At 44.4% G+C, this 20,236-nt stretch overlaps 1 protein-coding gene across 5 annotated transcripts in view; it reads left to right on the top strand.

The window, feature by feature from the left end:
- MIDEAS (mitotic deacetylase associated SANT domain protein) overlaps positions 1 to 20,236 on the top strand; it is an 89,505-nt gene that overhangs the window by 57,825 nt on the left and 11,444 nt on the right. For all 5 annotated transcript variants that reach the window (XM_083746416.1, XM_083746415.1, XM_083746414.1 and 2 more), the window contains 9 exons: positions 378 to 2,138; positions 5,255 to 5,566; positions 7,281 to 7,626; positions 8,325 to 8,391; positions 12,023 to 12,165; positions 12,398 to 12,501; positions 15,093 to 15,168; positions 17,835 to 17,923; positions 19,912 to 20,061. In XM_083746416.1, coding sequence (XP_083602542.1) covers positions 585 to 2,138; positions 5,255 to 5,566; positions 7,281 to 7,626; positions 8,325 to 8,391; positions 12,023 to 12,165; positions 12,398 to 12,501; positions 15,093 to 15,168; positions 17,835 to 17,923; positions 19,912 to 20,061 — 2,841 coding nt within the window. In that variant the 5' untranslated portion in view covers positions 378 to 584. The remainder of the gene's footprint in view (positions 1 to 377; positions 2,139 to 5,254; positions 5,567 to 7,280; positions 7,627 to 8,324; positions 8,392 to 12,022; positions 12,166 to 12,397; positions 12,502 to 15,092; positions 15,169 to 17,834; positions 17,924 to 19,911; positions 20,062 to 20,236) is intronic.

The raw sequence follows: 20,236 nt of genomic DNA on the forward strand, positions 1-20,236 counted from the left end.
ACTACAACATACACAAGTTAATTTGCAATGAAAACTAAAGGCAGGAACAGCAAAACCAGGCACTCTCAATTCCCCTCTGGTCTCACTGGAGCTTCTGCAATGGAGTGCTCCAAGTCTGAGGTTGGCAGTTCCACATCCTTGGGCCAGAGGGGCATTGTCTCCTGTCTTGTGGAAGCGCTTTTAGATCTGGTCCTGTCTTCTTGTCCTCTTTGGATTTGGAGTCCCCTTGAAGAAGGGGAATGTGGCTCCAAGTCCCTGACGGGAATAGATCGACTGGCTGAGTTTTTGAAAGCTTCACGCAACAGTGTTGAGATAACTGGTTATCCTGACCTGAGTTGCAGGTGTTTAATTTTCTGCTTATTTCTTTTCTTTTCCAGGCGCTGAAGCTAAGCCGGCCACCGAGTAGAAAGAGGGCTGAAACTTGCCTCTTACCTCTCTGCACGGACTAGACTTGAAGAGAGGAGAATTTCTTTTTTGCTGTCTTTATACTTACCCTCTCCTTTGTGCACAAGCGCTAGCAATGGGTTGGCTGTTAATCTGATATATCTTGTCCCTTCCTTATCCTCGGGAGGATAGACTGAACCATGAGTCTGCAGGCCCATCCAAAGTCTTCAAGCAAGAGGACTGGGAAGCGGATTGCCTTTTTCAATGAGGAAGAAGTGCAGCAGCAGCAGCAGCAGCAACAACAACAACAGCAGCAGCAGCAGCAGCAGCAGCAACAGCTGCTGCTTAAAGAAGGGCAGTACTTCAACCATGGGGGCAATGTGCCTTCTTCCCAGGGCATGGAGCTTTCCAAGCCAGGTGTATACGGGGGTGTCCACGGCAATGCTGCTTTGCTGAACTCTCTTTATCAGGATAGAGGCGATGCGAGGATGATCCCCCAGCAGCTGGCTGCTGCCAAGTGGCAGAACTCTCTGGTGGGGAACCGGTTGCCAGAGCGCAGCGATGCCAGCTGGCAGCCTCAACCTGGAGGCTGGAATCACGGGATGGTATATGGGGGTGCCCAGAAAGGGGGGCACCCCAATGCCAACATCCCCGGTTTCTTCAGCCACCAAGATCCCCTGAAGAGGAACCGGGAGAAAGGTGTGGTGGTGTCTCACCTGGACTTGTATGGAGATGCTGTGCAACAGATGATGTCTCATAAAGCCCAGTTAGAACAGCAAGCCCTGGTCAGGCAGCAAGCCCAGATTAATTCTTTTCAGCAAATGCAGAAGCAGCAGCAGCAGCAGCAACAACAACAGCAACAACAGCAGCAGCAGCAGCAGCAGAATCAGACCCTCCCGTTGCAACCTTTCCAGCTTGCCTTTGGCCACCAGGGCCAGAAGCAGGGTCTCCCCGAACTGTTGCATGTCTTTCAGCAAGCCCCCCCTACTTCCAGCCCAGCCTTTACCGCCCAGCAGAAGCAACAAGCTCTTCCACAGTTGCAGCTGTTTGAAAACTTTTATCCGCAGCAGCAGCAGCAGCACCAGCACCAGCAGCAGCAGGCGGCTGTGCAAGGCTTTGGCATGCAGCAACCTGCATCTGTCACGCAGCCTCATGGGGCAGGGCCACCCCAGCCTCCTCAGCATCATATGGTTTCCCATCAGTTCCACCCGGTTACCGAGCGGAACCAGGAGCTGCTGAAGGCGCTGACGGAGCCAAATCCACAGACTGTCCTTCCCCAGGCCCAGATCCCTCTCCCAAGGAGATCACGGAGGCTTTCCAAGGAAGGTGTCCTGCCAGCGTCTTCTGCGGAGGAAGCTTTGGCATCCAAGCCAGCTGAGGAGTATTCTGGCGGTGTGTTGCCCCATCACTGGCAACCGCAGCAGCACCCAGAAGTCCAGTTTCGACACCAGCCCGAAGCGTTCAGTCACAACAAGGAGATCTATTTGCAACCTGGCAGAGCGGAGCTGGAGCATGGGGAGATGCCAGCTGGCGCCCAGCCCGAAGCGGAGAAAGCGGGCGTGTATGAGAACGCCAGGGAGGCAGAAAAGCCGGTGGGTGCCACAGAGGGCCTCGGCCAGAGAGCCAACGACTTTGGTGGGGTCAGAGGCGGCGTCATCCAGAGCACACGGAGGAGACGGCGTGTTTCTCAGGAAGCCAATTTGCTAACCCTGGCTCAGAAGGCTGTGGAGTTGGCTTCTCTTCAGAATCTCAAAGTAAGTGGCATTTCCTGACTCGCACCGTGACTATTGCCTCACCTCACGGGATGCAACACCTTAAAAATGTTAGCAGATACCACTATTCCCCTGTTTGCCCACTTAGAAAGCGTAATCCCAGCAAGAGCTTGTAAATAATAATAATAATAATAATAATAATAATAATAATAATAATAATAATAATAAAATAGTCAGCAAATTGCTTCATCTTATTTTTTGAAGAGCATAGTACTTACAAGTGTAGTTTCTGGGGAACAGGTGATTCTTACCCTGTCCGTTGCATTTTGCTCTGAAGATGTTGGGTGGTACTCAAGGATGTTTTACCTGAAGTAAATCCATTGAAAACAATGAACATGACTTAAGTTAGGACAATTAATTTCAGTACATCTGCTCTGAGTAAAAGGTAACTGAATACTGCCTGTTAACGTCTCTAATGTCCTGGAACCAAGTTTACCAATTGTTAACATCACAGCCAGGTACAAGGCTTTCTGCACTTAATTGCACCATTTGGAAAACAAACACAAAGCACCTTCTCTCTCTCTCTCTCTCTCTCTCTCTCTCTCTCTCTGTGTGTGTGTGTGTGTGTTTGTGTCTCTGCATGTGCTAAGCTTTTCGCCTTATTTTTGGTTCCCTCTTCCTCTCTAGCAAACATCTCCCACAATTGAATAAAGAGAGAGCTAATGCTAGCTCCGTCTCCCAGTAGCCAGGCTAGCTTTGCCACTCCCTTCCGTGGAATGGGATGAGGCTGTAAAAGGAAGAGAAGGAACTGCTGTGTGACATAACACTTATCCTTCTCTTTCCCCTCCTCCTGCCACAGTAATTAAGGAAGTCTCCAACATAAACCCTTGGGAGTTTTCAGCAGAACTTTTGTGATGTCTGAACTTACGTTTTTTTTAAAGATACATCAAGTGTATAGGCTGCTGAAACTGGAAACCTGTAGGGAGTTTCAGCTAATAACTTTAGTAACTGAGAGGGTTTGAATGTGACATTTAGCTGTCATATGACAATCAGTTAACTTTGAAGTGTGGATTCAAAGTAGTCTTGCATCTGCCCCATGCTAATAGTCATTGTGAATTAGTCCCATAGATTAGTGAGGGATTGGGAGGAAGCAATAGGATGCTTGGCCTGGATGGTATAATTACTAGTGTGTTAGATTTGGACATGGGAGTTCGAGACTTGGTACTAGCACTCAGGAATCTGAAACAGTAATACAGTCAAGCTTGCCTTCTGCCCTTTTGCCACAGAATATTCACTATCCGGATGGACCACCTATAGAATGCGTAGTGATGTAGGTATGTTTGTGTGTGTTTTAAATATCTAGCTAGAGCAAATACAGGGACACGGTTGGCGCTGTGGGTTAAACCACAGAGCCTAAGGCTTGCCAATCAGAAGGTCTGTGGCTCAAATCCCCGCAATGGGGTGAGCTCCCATTGTTTGGTCCCTGCTCCTGCCCACCTAGCAGTTTGAAAGCACACAGTGCAAGTAGATAAATAGGTACCGCTCTGGCGGGAAAGTAAACGGCGTTTCTGTGCGTGGCTCTGGTTCACCTGAAGTGGCTTAGTCATCCTGGCCACATGACCTGGAAGCTGTATGCTGGCTCTCTCAGCCAATAAAGCGAGATGAGCGCCGCAACCCCAGAGTCGTCCGCAAGTGGACCTAATGGTCAGGGGTCCCTTCACCTTTAGAGCAAATACAGTCAAGCAATCATGTCCTCTGATAGGCCCAATTTCACCAAGAAGATGGCATCAGGAGAGATATTTTCACCCTAGTAAAAGGGCATGAATCCAAAGAAGTCAACAGGAAATCAGATCTGATAGTTGGTAATGGGCGCAGTATCCAGTGCTGCCCATGCACAAGCGAAACACACTTCCGCTTATGCAAGAGGACTTGGCCTCCCTGCAGGCCCTAGCACACTCTCAAAATCTGTTCTGGACGGTGGGTAGGTGGGTGACTTGGGAGCAAATTTTGGCTGCACAGAGAAACACAGGAAGGTGGAATCCCATTGTGTGACCAGAAGTCTGCTCACACAACATTTGGATTATGCTCAGTATCCTTATAAAAACATCTGTTTGAGTATGCAAAACAATTAACCTGAAGTTCTAGGAGGATAAATGCATTGGACTCCTGGATTGTGTACACAAGATAGAGACAGCTGACTCCTTTTTCTTCTTCATTGCATTCCTTGGTGTTCTTGGTAGAAGATGCTGCCATTATTTACTACTTTCTCTTGCTGTAGTTCCAGACTCATAAACTTTCATGCATCATCTCTCCCAAATCAAGAAAATTACCATACTTGTCTGTACTGGCAGTACCACTTTTAACCTGGGGGCAGTTGGATGCATGTGTGGTAAATCACATTTGAATTCAAAGGGTTTAGCAGGGTAGCAAGTTTGTTTGTTTTCAAAATTTATCCTCCACCAAAGGAGTTGCCTGAAATGGCTTACATATAAAAAGGCAAAATAAAAATAAAAATAAAAAGCAATAAATCAAATTCTAAAAAAATGAGCAAATAATAATAATAATAATAATTTTTTTTTTATATCCCGCCCTCCCCGGCCAGAGCCGGGCTCAGGGCAGCTAACACCAGTAAAATTACTTTTTAAAAAAACAACAGCACACCAATTTAAAAAACAGCTTAAAATATAATTTAAAAAGCAGCCTCATTTTAATAGTAGCCCATAAATCAAAACCATAAGGGGAGGGAAACATAAGGGTCAGACTGAGTCCAAACCAAAGGCCAGGCGGAACAGCACTGTCTTGCAGGCCCTGCAGAAAGATGTCAAGTCCCACAGGGCCTAGTCTCTTGTGACAGAGTGTTCCACCAAGTTGGGGCCAGTACTGAAAAGGCCCTGGCCCTAGTTGCAACCAATCTAACCACCTTGCGACTTGGGGCCTCCAAAATGTTGTCATTTGTGGACCTTAAGGTCCTCCGCGGGGCATACCAGGAGAGGCGGGATATGTAGGTATGTGGGTAGAATCAAAATCTTTTATGTAACCTAACCTCTTGGGGCAGGGAGTTCCACATACGGGGCAACACCACAGAGAAATCCATTGACCATAGCTTATTGTTACCTTATTCAGATACCTTAATGCTCACGTGACCTTTTTGTTCTAAGGAGTCAGAAACTTCAGAAGAAAGGAACAGGAGTGAGGCGGCAGTCACTGCACCCAGGAGTGTCGTAGAGTTTGCTGGTTCTTCGCCAGCCCCGAAGAGAGCCCGGGAAGACAGCAGCCTTGTGCCTCTCATCATGCCCGTGTCTGTGCCTGTGAGGAGGCTAGACTCTCATGATATCGGTAGTGAGAAGGGAGAGGAAGGGAAGCCACAACGGTTCGTGGCAAACGACCGAAGCTTTGCTGAAAGCAAGCCTTCCGTAATCGTCACCCGGAGGAGGTCAAATCGCAATTTGAACATGGACGTGCCAACTCAGGTAGGTTTGTGTTTGGGATCCTGATTGTGGTCATGGGGCAGTAAAGTGAATCTTACTGGGTCTTTTCTTGTTGGTTATTTATGGCACCTTTCCCACAGAACAGGCTGCAGCTTACTGGTTCAGGTCATCCCTCTTGTTCTCTGGTTCTCATTGGGCTGGTCCAAGACTTTTGGCACCTGAGGTGAACCACAAAATGGCACCCTCCACAGTGCCAGGGAAAAGGGGCTATTTTCTCCTTGTAGAAAATAGGTGAAGCAGACTTGTTAAGAAAAAAATAAATCATTTCTGGCTGTATCTGGTATTAAAACTGTGAAACCTCTCTGGCTGCTTTGAGCATAGAAAGGAGAAGCAAAGGATATGAAAGCCAAGTCATCTTTGGTGGTAGGAATTTGATAGGTTGAATGAATAGCTTTCATTTGAGTGAGAGTGATTTCAAGGAGGTTTTATCATGTCAAGTATGTGGACTATTTTTGAATTGTATAGAAATTAATCTTTTTTGAGAGACTGTGAACGCTTATGTATCGGAAGAGACCATAGAAAACAAATGTAAATAATTGCACATGAGGACTTTACATCTTTTTTTCTACGTTTCTTCCTATGCAGGTGATTTTCCTAAATGTAAGTCGGGCATGGTGATCTTGCATAAAACTTTCACTGTGCCTATAAGCATTGTGTGGTCACTAAGTAGTCACAGCTGGCATTTCCCCATCTTATTTACTTGGGTTTTGATGGGGAAAATTATAGTTTTGTTGGCCTCATAAATGACTGGCAGAATACAATCTTCCACGAAGAAAATGTTTTCTGAGAGAGGCTTATCTGTGCTACATCGTCCAAGTCTAATGTCTTTACAAGGCCACATTGTGATGCTCACAGCTCCAACAATTTTTATTATTACATTTATCTCCCCACCCCCCAGGAGCTCAAGGTGACATGCATGTTTCCTTCCAGTTTGTTGAGAGGATAAAATAAGAGCAGGGAGGAGCCATGTATGCCACTTTGGGCTCTTGTGAGGAAAAGGGGGGATATAACTACAATTTACAGTTGTACCTTGGTTCTCAAACGCCTTGGTACTCTTACGCCACAAACCCGGAAGTAAGTGTTCCAGTTTGCAAACATTTTTCGGAAGCCAAACGTCCAGCACAGCTTCCACTTGAGTGCAGGAAGCTCCTGCAGCCAATCAGAAGTCGTGCCTTGGTTTTCGAACAGTTTCGGGAGTTGAATGGACTCCCGGAACGGATTAAGTTCGAGAATCAAGGTACCATTGTATTTGTTTAAGGTAGGTTAGGCTAAGAAAAAGTAACTGGCTCAGGTCAGCCAGTTGTGGCTGAGTGGGAATTTGAACATTGGATTTGCCAGTCCCACTTCAATTTCACTCTGGATTGGCAAAAGCCGAGAAGTACAACTGGTTGTTAATTGACAACTGGTGTGTCATTCTTGGATTGAATGCAATACTTTTGTGGTAGTCCTAATTAGAGCTTACGTTTTTCAGGACAGAGAGCTTCCTTTTCCTGCTTTAAAGCACCATGAGTTGATGGTGCTATATACATAACAACAATACCCATATAAGTTAAAACAAGCACATACCAGTTAATGGAATGAGCTGATGGAGCAGCCATGTTATTTCCATTTGGTTGATATTGATGTTTGTCGGGGTGTGTGTGTTAGATTGAAGTACTTTGAACTGTGTGAACCAAAACTTGTTTCCTTTTCATAGCATGAAGGCCCTGCTCCAAAAGAAGAAGTGGAAGGCTTTGCACGGAAACCGAAGCAGCGGCCCAGGCCAGAACCTCTCTTCATACCACCAAAAGCTGGCACCTTCATTGCTCCTCCTGTCTATTCCAATATCACACCCTACCAGAGCCATTTGCGCTCACCTGTGCGCTTGGCAGATCACCCTTCCGACAGGAACTTTGAGCTACCTCCTTACACTCCCCCGCCAATACTTAGCCCAGTGCGAGAGGGTTCCGGACTTTATTTCAACGCCATCCTCTCTGCTAGTGGTAACTCAGTTCCACCTCCTATGACTCCTAAAAGTGCACACAGGACACTGCTCAGATCCAGTAAGTTCCCATGTATTGTCCTTTTGAGGGTAGAATGGGAGGAGGATCACAGCTGCAGGAAATAAATTATGACTCGGCAATTGTAGATAGATGGCCTCTCACAAGTTGGGGTTTTTGTTTGCTTGTGGAAGATTGGACTGCATGCACCATGATGACTTCTTAAGTTAGAAAATGGTATCAGGACAGTGTATCGTTGCTGCATTTGAAAGAATGCTAGATAACAAAAAGATTGCATGGTAAAGATTAAGACCCACCCTTCTTATGGCCATATGTAACTTTGTCAAACAAAAAAATTTAGTTGACCTTATAAATAAGCCCATGAAGTTTACTAGCCTGCTAATAAGCTACTTTTCCATGCTGACTGTGAAGTAGCACAGGTTACTTGCCTCCTAGCAGACTACCTTAAAAAAGTAAGGGGGTGTTGCTAAGTAGTCTGATGGGGTAGAGCAATCAGTCCCCCATACACATCAGCCTCCTGAGTTTCTGTGCTTTCCTTCCACACAGCAAGTGTGGAAACCCAGGAGACCAGCCAAGGAGAAATGGAGTGATCCATCCCTCCTCTACTAGCTCACCCACTCACCTGTATGTGGTTCTGAGTTACTAATGGCTACCTCACGAGTTGTTAAATGCATGATGATATCAAATCATCCTTAAGTAGAAACAGGGCCATGAATTAATTGTGTCATCTTGACTTGCAGATAGCGCAGAAGTCACCCCTCCTGTCCTTTCAGTAATGGGAGAGTGTACTCCTGTCAGCATTGAACCGTAAGTACTCAGTTGAGGGCGGGGGGGGGGGGGGGAAGCACAGTGCATCCACTGAGCTCCAGTGCTATTTTTCCAAAAGAAGTTCTCTTAGAATGGCAATGGCGCCCACCTGAGATGTGCCAGAACTGAGTTCCAGCGAGTATTGGCTGAAACAGAGCCCTGCCTATAACCAGTCCTGGTCAACAGCTGGTAGCCTTTGATAGCCTCCATGAATTTATCCAGTGTTTTCTCCATTGAAACATAAAAAGCTCTTTCTGCATATTTCCTTTGACATTATTCTAATGACTCCCTTGCTGCTAATATATAGCATTCTGCAAAAGTGTGCAATCATATATATTGCATTCATCCTCCAAGCAGCTAGATCCCAGATGCAGTTGCATGCAGCAACGCATTTCAAGAAGGTAGCTGCTGACACACATCTCCATCCATACTGCAACATGAATTGAAATACTTGGCTTGGAAGGTGGGAGGACTTCAGTCTTGATCTTACTACAACCCTGTGGTTTCTCAGTCGTTCAGTTCTCACTCTGCTCTCTCTGGCAGCAGCTACTGGACTCAAGACAATTCAAGCCAAAAAAAGAACAACCCCCAAAACACTGTGTCTTTATAGAAGCAATTTGTTTCCACCATCTGGTCTCAGAAACTTATAATGAGTTGACAATTTTATGTGTGTGTTTTAATGGGAACACACAACATTCCAATTACAGGAATATAAGGATTTGCTGTATTTGGAACTTAAGCACTTTAACCAACCTCTGTGTGCAGAGGTTCTGTAGCTCTGAATAGCAGACGTTGGTATACTAATTAATAATAATAATAATAGTAGTAGTAGTAGTAGTAGTAATAATTTATACCCTGTCCATCTGGCTGGGTTTCCCCAGCCACTGTGGGCGGCTTCCAACAAAATATTAAAATACAATAGTCCGTCAAACATTAAAAGCTTCCCTAAACAGGGAACTGATTAATGATGATGTTTGAGAGCTACCAGACAGGATGCAAACTCCTGCTACCTGATTTTATTTTTCCCCCCATAACGGCAATTGGTTCCTGGAGGTCACAGAGTATTACCTACATGTTATTGCAGCATAGTCCTAAACAAGACAATGCAGAAATATGTCCCACTGAGTTTAATGGAGACTTACTACCTGGTACATGTTCTTAGGATTGTAGCCTGATTCTGTGCAAATTCACTCAAAAAACAAACAAACACCCATTCAGTTCCATGGGTTTTATTCTTTCATGTGCAGAGGACTGTTGCCTTATTTTCTCTTTCCTTTGCCCTCTTGGAAGAGCTTGAAGCATAGGAGGAGACTGGGTATAAAAACGCTGTGCTCAGAAGTTCTCCTCCTCCAAGAGATGATCAGAGCTTAGTGCTTATGCCCAAGGAACATGCAGGCAGAGAGTGCAGAAACAAGGCTCTCCCTTTCATTGCACTGACACGATCTCCCTTGGCCTATAGAATGTGCTGCGTTCCAGCTGGTGGTAGTTTCAGTGAGAAGCACAGTTCTTAGACTGGCAGAACGTCACATGTGCTAAACAGGCAGAGAGCTGACTGACAGCCCTCAATCCCAGTTGTTTCCAGGAAAAGGGTTCACACCTCTGTTGCCCAGTGCAGCTGGGATTCCCCCAGAAGTTAAGGGCAAAGCATGCTTATATTGCAGTGCAGTGCAGATGTGGACCTGTAAGCTGCAAGTGCAGCTCCTAAATCTGCAAAGATATCTGTGAATGGAAGTTGCTTCTGTGAGCTCTCTTCCACATGCCTGCAGGTGGTGGGTGACTTTTTCAAGATGTGGCACCAAAACTATGGGGAGGTAGCACTGGAATTTGATCCTACGTCTTTGAGTCCAGGAGTCGTCCCTTGGATCATTTCAGGGCCTTCCTGTGCTTGATTAGAAGGGTAAAAAATAGTTTCAAGGCTTAAATAAGCAACATGCTAGGGAACAATTTGTGTTTTAATTCTTCAGCAACAGCAGTTGAAATCTGAACCTTAGCCAGTCTCCAAGCTAACAGATTTATTCACCCCACTTTCAAAATAAAACAAACTGGCATCTCACAGCATTCCTTATAAAGCATTCTTTCCCAGCATAACACGGGAGGTTTCAGGCCTGCTGCGCACATATATATATATATATATATATATTTGCTTTCGTAGATTTTCACGGGTACAGGAATGCAGGTTTTGGTGTCCTCGGGTGTCTTCCCGTGTAAAAGTTGGGGTGTCTAGGCGACGTTTCGACGAGGTCTCACTCGTCATCTTCAGGCTGGTGCTTTCGGCTCTGTTCCAGTAACAAGAAGCCGAAAGCACCAGCCTGAAGATGACGAGTGAGACCTCGTCGAAACGTCGCCTAGACACCCCAACTTTTACACGGGAAGACACCCGAGGACACCAAAACCTGCATTCCTGTACCCGTGAAAATCTACGAAAGCAAATATATATATATATATATATATATCAATACCAGAACAATAAAGCCCGTTTCCCCCTGTTACCATGATATTTCTGTTTGTTTAAAAGTTTCTGTCTGTTTATATAATCCTGATGCTTGTTCAAGGAGCTTTGAGTGCCATCTTGCGCTCCCACCAATCTTGTGAAGTAGCTTATATTGACATTAGCTGAAGACTCCAAAGAAAGCTTTGAAGGTTAGCAGGATTTTGAACCTCAAGTTCCCACATTCCAGGCTTGGGGACAGCTAAACCAGGGGTTGCCTTCAGATGGTGTGGAGTTCAGTTGTTAATTGTCCTCAGCCAGCGTGGTCCGTAATCAGGGATGATGTGGGTTGCAGTCCAACATCTGGAGGTTGCCACATTGGCAACTTCTAGTCTGACCTGTGGCTTTCCAGACCTTGGACAAAAACTCCCACCATCCCTGACTATTGGTCATATTGGCTAGAGGGGAGCTGGAGTTCAGCAAACATCTGGATGGTCATCCATTAGCCATCCATGCTGTAGTGATTCTCCCACCTTTGCCATGAAAATATAGTCATACAGTCTGTTCGACTTTCAAAACGTTCAGAAACCAAAGCGCAGCTTCCAGTTGGCTGCAGGAAGCTCTTGCAACCAATTGGAAGCCGCACTGGACGTTCAGGTTCCAAAGAACATTTGTAAACCTGAATACTCACTTCCGGGTTTGTGGCGTTCGGGAGCCAAAACGTTTGGCTCGCAATTCGTTTGTCAACCAAGGTATGACTGTATTTGTAGATTTGAACTGGACCTTTGAGTCTTCCATGGCTATCATTTAGCAGGATGCATGCATGGAATGTGTGAAGAGTAGGCGAAGAAATTTGCCATATTTGGCTCTCACATGCTGTTACATGTAAGTAAAGGAACTTACAGTTGTGCTGCTTGTGGGCGGCTTCCGAATCTTGCTTTTCCGTTTTTAGCATCCATGCTCCTAGATATCCTATACAGTGGGGGGGGGGGGGGCAAAAGACAAAGACAAAAAACTTGTATTTTGAAACTGAAACCTAGTGTTGGTTTAAACTGGAAGAAGCAGCAGCCATGGGATTGCGTACTGCCTGTTGCGCCAGTTGGAGTTTAGCTTGTTTTGCGGAGGCAAGCTTTTAACGTTAGCAAATTATCACATTAGAACCTGCAGGGTGAGTCGTTTTTAAATGTGCATTTATTTTGATAGACGGATCAATGTGGGCTCCCGGTTTCAAGCAGAAATCCCACCTCTTAGAGATCGGTCTCTGGCAGCCTCCGACAAGGCCAAGGCAGAACTGGTGTGGCAGCCATGGGAGGAGCTTGAAACGGATGTGTCTACTCAAGAGAATGGTAAGGAGCTTGGAAACTGAACTACTGTCTGTGATGGTTTAAGTCTTTAAAATTGCTGTGTGGTCAACCACTAATTTCTGTTGACCATTGAGCCACTGTAAAGGTTGCGGCTTGCCAAATACGAAGGGAAATCTAGGTAGGAAATTGTTGTGAAGGGATGTATAAGATGACCTTTTGCTTTTCTGTCTCCCCGACCTGCACCTACCGCTTGTCTTGTTTTGTGCTGTGACAGTGGAGAACCTGCTAACTGCTGCTTGCTCAAGTATATTTCCTGGAGGTGGCACCAACCAAGAGCTGGCATTTCACTGCTTACATGAAACGAAAGGAAATGTTCTGGTAAGTCTCCAGCAGTCGTCAGTGTGTCTAATTGGATTTGGCAGCAAGGCTGTTTGTATTGGTCTCAGCAAGGGAAGTACTAGCCAAGTACTTGCCAAACTTATGCACTCTGCACACTTTCACCTTCTACAAGGAGTGTCTATGTTAGAATCCTGTGTTTTGAAGAATGTGCCTTTTGGCAGTCTCCTTCCTTTCTTCCCTCATGCCTCCTGGTTTCACTGCTAGTGGTGGATCTTCCTCTTAGCCAAGTGGTAGAGCATCTGTTTTGCATGCATAAGTGGGTGGGATCAACATCAGGCATCTCCGGGTCTATCTGAGAAGGCCTGCTTGAGACCTTGGGAAACACTGCCAGTCAGAGCAGATGTTTCTGAGCTTGAGAGCAATGGCCGTACTCAGTATATAAAACATAGGAAGTTGCCTGAAACTGGTTGATCTAGCTCACTTCTGTCTACACCAGGCACCCCCAAATTCGGCCCTCCAGATGTTTTGGGACTACAACTCCCATCATCCTTGACCACTGGTCCTGTTAGCTAGGGATGATGGGAGTTGTAGTCCCAAAACACCTGGAGGGCCGAGTTTGGGGGTGCCTGGTCTACACTGTCTGGCAGCAGCTCTCTGGGGTTTCAGGCAGGAGCATTTCCCAGACTTACCCAAAGATGGTTCCTCGGGTTACATACGCTTCAGGTTGCATACGCTTCAGGTTACAGACTCTGCTAACCCAGAAATAGTACCTCAGGTTAAGAACTTTGCTTCAGGATGAGAACAGAAATCGTGCAGCGGCGGCGCAGTGGCAGCAGGAGGCCCCCTTAGCTAAAGTGGTACTTCAGGTTAAGAACAGTTTCAGGTTAAGTATGGACCTCTGGAACAAATTAAGTACTTAACCTGAGGTACCACTGTATAAGACAGCTTCATGTGAACTGCAAATGTCTGGTTCTGTTGGAAAACCTTTTTTTGGCTGTTTGAGAAGAAGGGTCCAAAATGAAAGTGCAGGTGTACATCTAGAAGCACCAGATTAGTTCTGCCAGTGGGCCTGCACCACTATGTCCTCACTGCCATCCTCACTCCCGTTCCATCCCAGGAAATGTGTTTATGTGTGTTGGAAACTTCATGGGTAGGAAATAATAATAATAATAATAATAATAATAATAATAATAAAAAAATTTATTTTATTATTGCTATTATTAAAGTAAAATTTCACTTTTTCACTTTAGTTGGAAGCTGTATCTAATAGGAAAGTTTCCCCTGTATAGTATTGGATCAGATTCCTATTTATTAATTGGCTCTGTTGAGTTTTACCAATGGAAAGGTGAATATAAATTTAAGAATTAAATAAGTACTTTAGCATCTCCTGCTACCTTGGGGAGACTTAATTTTAAAGTCTACCTATCGCTGCGTAATGAAACTGCTTCAGTAATACCAGCACAAGTGCTTACAGGTTTCTTGGTAAGTCTCTTCAGAGTACAGATACAACTTTAATAGTATGTCTTTCCTACATTTTGCCTGAGCTCTAGTCATAGCAGCTGATTTCTTGGAGGGCTGAGAATGGTTTTGGACTCCAGTTATCTCCTTGCTTTGGAGTATTGTTTACTTGATTAAACACGGGCGTTAATGGGCTCTCAGATGACTCATTCCCTGGGTGGGAATTCCTCTGTAATTGGACACGTGCTGACAGGTACCATTATCAGTTGAGGTAACACTGCTGTGTAGGCGAAGAAATGTAATTAATTATGCCTCAAATACCTTCGTGGGTAGGCATGAAGTGCTAAAACCATGCGGAAGAGGGATCTTTTTAAAATAAGACAAAATGTAATCCTTTGATTGTGATTGGATTATTTGAAATTCTGTTTTAAAGAGAGACAGACTAACTGTTCTGGCTGTCCTTTTTTAGAACACACTGCTCTTCAGCCCAAATCAGTCTTCCCCTCCAGGGGTTTGGGACTACAATTCCCATAAGCCTCAACTGGCAAAGTCATGCTGACTGGGACTAATGGGAGTTGTAGTCCAAAACATCTGAAGGTCACCAGGTTGAGGAAAACAACTCCAAACAACAATGATAAAAGGATGTATGTGACAAAACAGGCTTTGGCTCACAAAACATTATGTTACCGTGTACAGTGGTACCTCGGGTTAAGAACTTAATTTGTTCCGGGGGTCTGTTCTTAACCTGAAGCACCACTTTAGCTAATGGGGCCTTCCGCTGCCACTGTGCCGCCGGAGCACAATTTCCGTTCTCATCCTGAAGCAAAGTTCTTAACCCGAGGTAATATTTCTCGCTTAGCGGAGTCTGTAACCTGAAGTGTATGTAACCTGAAACGTATGTAACCCGAGGTACCACTGTATTTGTTAGCCTTCTTAAGGTGCCCCCAGTCCTTGTTATTGCTAAAAAGACTTAACAGCTCCCATGCCACCTACTTCAAAAGGTTAATTACAAGGATGAATAAGGAGACATGGGTCACGCTGAACCTCAGGTGGGCTCTAAATACATCACTGCAGTAAACAATAAGGGTTGTGACTTCTTGATGTAAATGCACTTGTTTGGGTTTTACTGTTGTTGATAAGGCTTTTTGTGTGTGTGCTCCCCCACACCTCAGGCTGCGCTGACCAAATTGCTGCTGAGGAGGTCTTTGTGGCCTGCAAACCACACGTTGGCCGACTATCACTACACAGGTATGCTTGGGAGCAAGGCAGTGGAGACAGGGACTTCTTTACCCTCCATTTTCTTACTCTGATAATTACTGTTAATGCATTGTGGGGGGAGGGGAATATAATTTGATGAATACTGGGAGAGCCTTAAATATCTATTAGGGAATTCACAGCATTGGGTGGTGATATTACTGTCCTGCTTTTGCCTCAGTGCATAGTGAGATCGGTGCAAAGCTCACCTTCACGTATCCCAAACTGCACATTAAAGAAATCCGTATAACCATGGAGGCGTGGTATTTTAGGATTGTTTATTCAGAGTTGTTGCTTGCCATGGGATAACTTAGTTGGAATTACTTAGCTGGGGTAATTAGCAGGAACCACTGAATCCCTATTACAGGTTTGAGGAGAAAACATTTTATTTCTTTAACGGCACCAAAATGGCATTTGATAGTAAAACTGGTTTTGCAGCTGGAATACCAAATGCGATATTTATGGAAGAGTGAAATGGATAGAATAAAATTGTACACAGGCTGCCCAAACCCTGGGCTAACAGCTTACAATTAACTATACAGTACTTATCTTTGCTATGGCGGGTACACTTATCATTGCTGCGATAGTGGTGCTGAGGATACAGTGGGCTGCACTGAAATTTCTATATAGCAGCGGGATAATAGAATATAAATGACACAAATATGACCCACTCAAGCACAGACAAGACAGCAAGAGTTAGGACGGAAATGGAATGAATGAATCACTTACAATTATCTCTTCTAAGTAATTGTTACCTGTGTCTGACATCAACCTTTGGAGAGGCAAATGGCTATTGATCAGGTTATCAGTTGGACAGGGCCAGTTGGAAGGAAGGTTTTGTTCTCACCAAGACTAATCAAGGTCAAACAGAGGCTTATGTGTGCAATACAATAGATCATGTGCGTAATTTGAAATGCCATAAATACAATGGTATTGTATTACCGTCTCATGAGAACATGTAATTGCCTTTCAGTGAGGGCAGCCAGCCTATATGTTAGGGTGTGTACACCGGCAAAGAGTCTGTACTCATTGCGCAGTCATCTGTAGAGCAAAGCTAAAGGAAGAAGCAGTTCAAGAACAGGTGCAGCGTGCAAGCTGTGTGCAAGTGTGTGTGTGTGAGAGAGAATGGTAAACAATTTGAACACCCACCCTGCTAGATATTTGGACAGCAGGGAGACACGGAGCAAAATTGAATTATGTTATTTGTCAAGTTATTTTTCCGCATTTTGCTGTGAAGATACAAATGGTGTAGAACATCCACAAGCACCATTCCGGATCATCAGTTGCTTCTTTGTACTTGTTGTTTTTCCTGTGGAACCAAAATGCTTTCAACTGGATCCTGGAGTATCTATGACAACGCGTGGCTGATTTCAATATAGGCTGCTTTTTAGAAAAGATGCTAAAAATACCCTTTTGTATCTAATGTGGTGCGTGTGAACTTGTGAAAATGATGGCTAAAGACATGGAATAAAGGAAATGGACAACTAAAATCTTAGGAGTCCTAGGTACAATTTAAATGAATCATTGTATGGGTAGTGTCTGCCTCATTAGTGTCAAAGTTATCTATCACTCATAGACAGAAATCAACTCCTACTGCAAGCTTTACTTCTGCGTTAGAAAATGGAAGTTATTTCTAAGGTCATCATCAATACGTTCATTTCTAAACCTTGGGCAACATCTAACTAAGCCATACTTAGACTAAATCCACTGAAATCTGTAGACTTAAGTTCATTGATTTCAGTGCATTTACTCTGATTAATATTGGATAGCTCCCCTTTCATGAAAGGAGAAAGTGTTTTGGGGATCACATTCACTCTTGCCCTGTAACACTGTGAAGGAGAAAGTAACACTAAACACTTCTCTAGTAATCAAAGTGTTTTGGACTATGGGTTTGATCCTAAGTTAGGTTATACTGGTAGGGACAACCTGTGAGAAGAGGTTTCATTCATGGGGATGCAGAAGGAGAGGGAGGTGATTTTCACCAGTCTCTACTTTCCCCCAGCAGTTCCTTCGCTCTTTGAAAATTTATGGCAGACGATTGGGGGAACAGCATGGGAGGCAGTGCAGGAGGCTGCATGGTGGAGATTGGTGCAGAATTTCACGACAACCCTTACTCCATTGGGACCCTCCACTGGATCCCAGTTCCCTTAGTGAATGGAAGGAGCCCTTCTGTTTGTTTAGGGTTAGATGGCATTCAAGTCTATGTGTATATGGTTCAGCTTTGTCTGTTGCGGGAGTATGCTATCATTTGATAGCAGTAGTAGTGAGACTCACCAGTAGTGAGACTCACTAAAGTATTTTGAGTATGCAGTGGTATAATTTGTTTAAAGTAAACTAAAAAGGAGGGTTCTGTATAAATGCACAATAATTTTATGGTGAGTGGGCTAGTTAATAGAGGTAGACTACTTAATACTAAAGAGTTAGCTAAAAAAAAAAAACAAGATTAGGATTTCCCCCCCAATGTATAGCTTCAAATATGCTTGTCATAGCATTTTCCTACAAAAGGTTTTTAGAAAAATGTGTTCACATAAGAACAATAACATCAATTCAGACAGGTAGCAGAGATATGCAAGAGACACACACCTTAACAATAAAATGTTTAAATGTCTGGAAATAATATTGAAAAGGTAATGAAGTTGTGTTCCACTCTTTCTTTTCAGGATCAGATAAGTGGAGCACACTAGAGAAAAAGCTCTTCAATAAGGGGATTGCCATCTACAAGAAAGACTTCTTCCTGGTTCAGAAACTTGTGAGTTGCTTGTTGCTTCCTGAGTGCATTGCAAAATAATCGATCTGCCGTTGCAGGACATATGCAAGTGTCACCGGATCATTAACCTTGGGGATTGCTTCATCCTCTAGCTGGGAACTTGTGCTCCGTAGTGTTTATTCAATGGAGTATCTCACTGCCACTTTGGAAGTGAGATTTTTCTGTATACAGATAATCTCTCCTCAGTAGAAGCCTTTATGCTCTCGCATCCATAGTGCAGTGTGACAAGTTTTTATTTTACTCCGATCTCTGTAACAACAAAATATAGTCACAACATACTTCAGAACGTAGTTTTCTGGAGATGATACCTGTGGAGGGAAAAAACTACAAATGAAACAGAAGGAGCATCAGTTGTGAACAAAAAAACAAACCAGTGTGAGACCTGCAAAACACATCTTAAAATATTAATAAGGGAAATTGAAAGAGGAAGGGAGCTGAAGGTGTAGTTTTGTCAGTATCTACATTGCCTGATATCATTCATCTAATTCTCAGGGTGTTTTATACCATTATGTGAAAGATGGACTGGACCAGTGATAGGAAGGTGGTTGTGGGAATTCATGTTGGGGAGACTTGAAGTTTTGGGTATTTTTCCCCCCTTACACATTTTTTTCTTCCAAAATTATGAAACATTGGAAAAATTGTAGTCATAGAATTATAGAATTGTAGAGTTGGAAGGGACCTCAGGGTCATCTAGTCCAACCCCCTGCAATGCAGGAATCTCAACTAGATCATACATGGCAGGTGGCCATCCGGCCTTTACTTAAAAACCTCCAAGGAAGGGGAGTCCACCACCTCCCAAGGGAGTCCATTTCACTGTCAAGAGCTCTTACTGTCAACAATCCTGATGCTTAGTTGGAATCTCCTTTCTTGTAACTTGAAGCCATTGGTTTGGGCCCTAGCCTCTGGAGCAGAAGAAAAGAAGCCTGCTCCATCTTGCCTGTGGCAGCCCTTTAGATATTTGAAGATGGTTATCGTATTTGCTTTCAGTCTCCTCTTTTCCAAGCTAAACCTACCCAACTCCCTCAACCGTTCCTCATAAGGCTTGATCTGCAGACCATCTTGGTTGCCCTCCTCTTCACAGCGGTGAGAGCCAGTGTGGTGTAGTGGTTAAGAGCAGTGGACTCGTAATCTGGGTAACCACGTTTGCGTCCCCGCTCCTCCACATGCAGCTGCTGGGTGACCTTGGGCCAGTCACACTTCTCTGAAGTCTCTCAGCCTCGCTCACCTCACAGAGTGTTTGTTGTGGGAGAGGAGGGGAAAAGGAGATTGTTAGTCGCTTTGAGACTCCTTAGGGTAGTGATAAAGCAGGATATCAAATCCAAACTCCTCCTCCTTCTCCTCCTCCTCCTCCTCCTCTTCTTCTTCTTCTTCATACGTTCCAACTTTAGATCCCCCCCTTCATATTGTTAGCTTTCCGAGTCTTTGGAATGGGCTAGAATTAAAGTCTGTATCAACAGATACAGGGTGGTAGTCAGCTAAGTTGAAGACCAACCATAATTTTTACTTTTATACCTACATCTGAAATCTTCACGTCATCTGGGAGTAAGCCTTGTTTTATTTGGCAGGGCTTTCGTCTCAGGCTAGAATTGCACCGTAAGTCTGTGATTGATGTTGATCAAGCAAAGCACCAGACAGTTGACTGCAAGCCAGGATACACTATTATTGCATGTGCCCAGTAGAATGTATGAATCTCTTCTTTCACTTGCAGCAACCTATCCCCCTGCCAGCTCCCATGTTGCAAGCAAGCTCTGTAAGCCAGGAAACAAAAGGAAAAGTCAAATCATGCCAGCCTTCAGAAAGGATAGGCATGAATGAGCTCTTAGCATTGTGGCCTGTGGCTTTGAAGCACATAGGTGTGGGAGTGTATGAGTGTGAGTGACAGACATGTTTATTGATGATTATTATTATTTTCATTTTCCTCCCATTTCTTCCCTTGTCTCTTCCCCTCCTCCTCTCAATAAATTCTACAGATTAAAACAAAGACTGTGGCTCAGTGTGTGGAGTTCTATTATACATACAAAAAGCAAGTAAAAATAGGCCGGAACGGGGCGTTGATCTTTGGGGATGTTGATGGAGCCAGCGAAAAAGCGGTTAAAGATGAAGTGGAAGTAGATATCAAGGTAATGTTTGGAATGCCAGCTTCACCCACAAAATTATGCTGCCTACAGCTGTAACATTTTGTGTAAATTTGCACGAGACGACTATGCAGCCTGAGCACACAAGTAGTCCGTTGGGTTCTTTTGTTCATAATTTTTATTATTTTCATTAAACTGCGCAAACAACAAATATAACCAC

The sequence above is a fragment of the Podarcis gaigeae genome (assembly GCF_964106915.1).
Source record: "Podarcis gaigeae genome assembly, chromosome: 1".
Taxonomy (NCBI): domain Eukaryota; kingdom Metazoa; phylum Chordata; class Lepidosauria; order Squamata; family Lacertidae; genus Podarcis; species Podarcis gaigeae.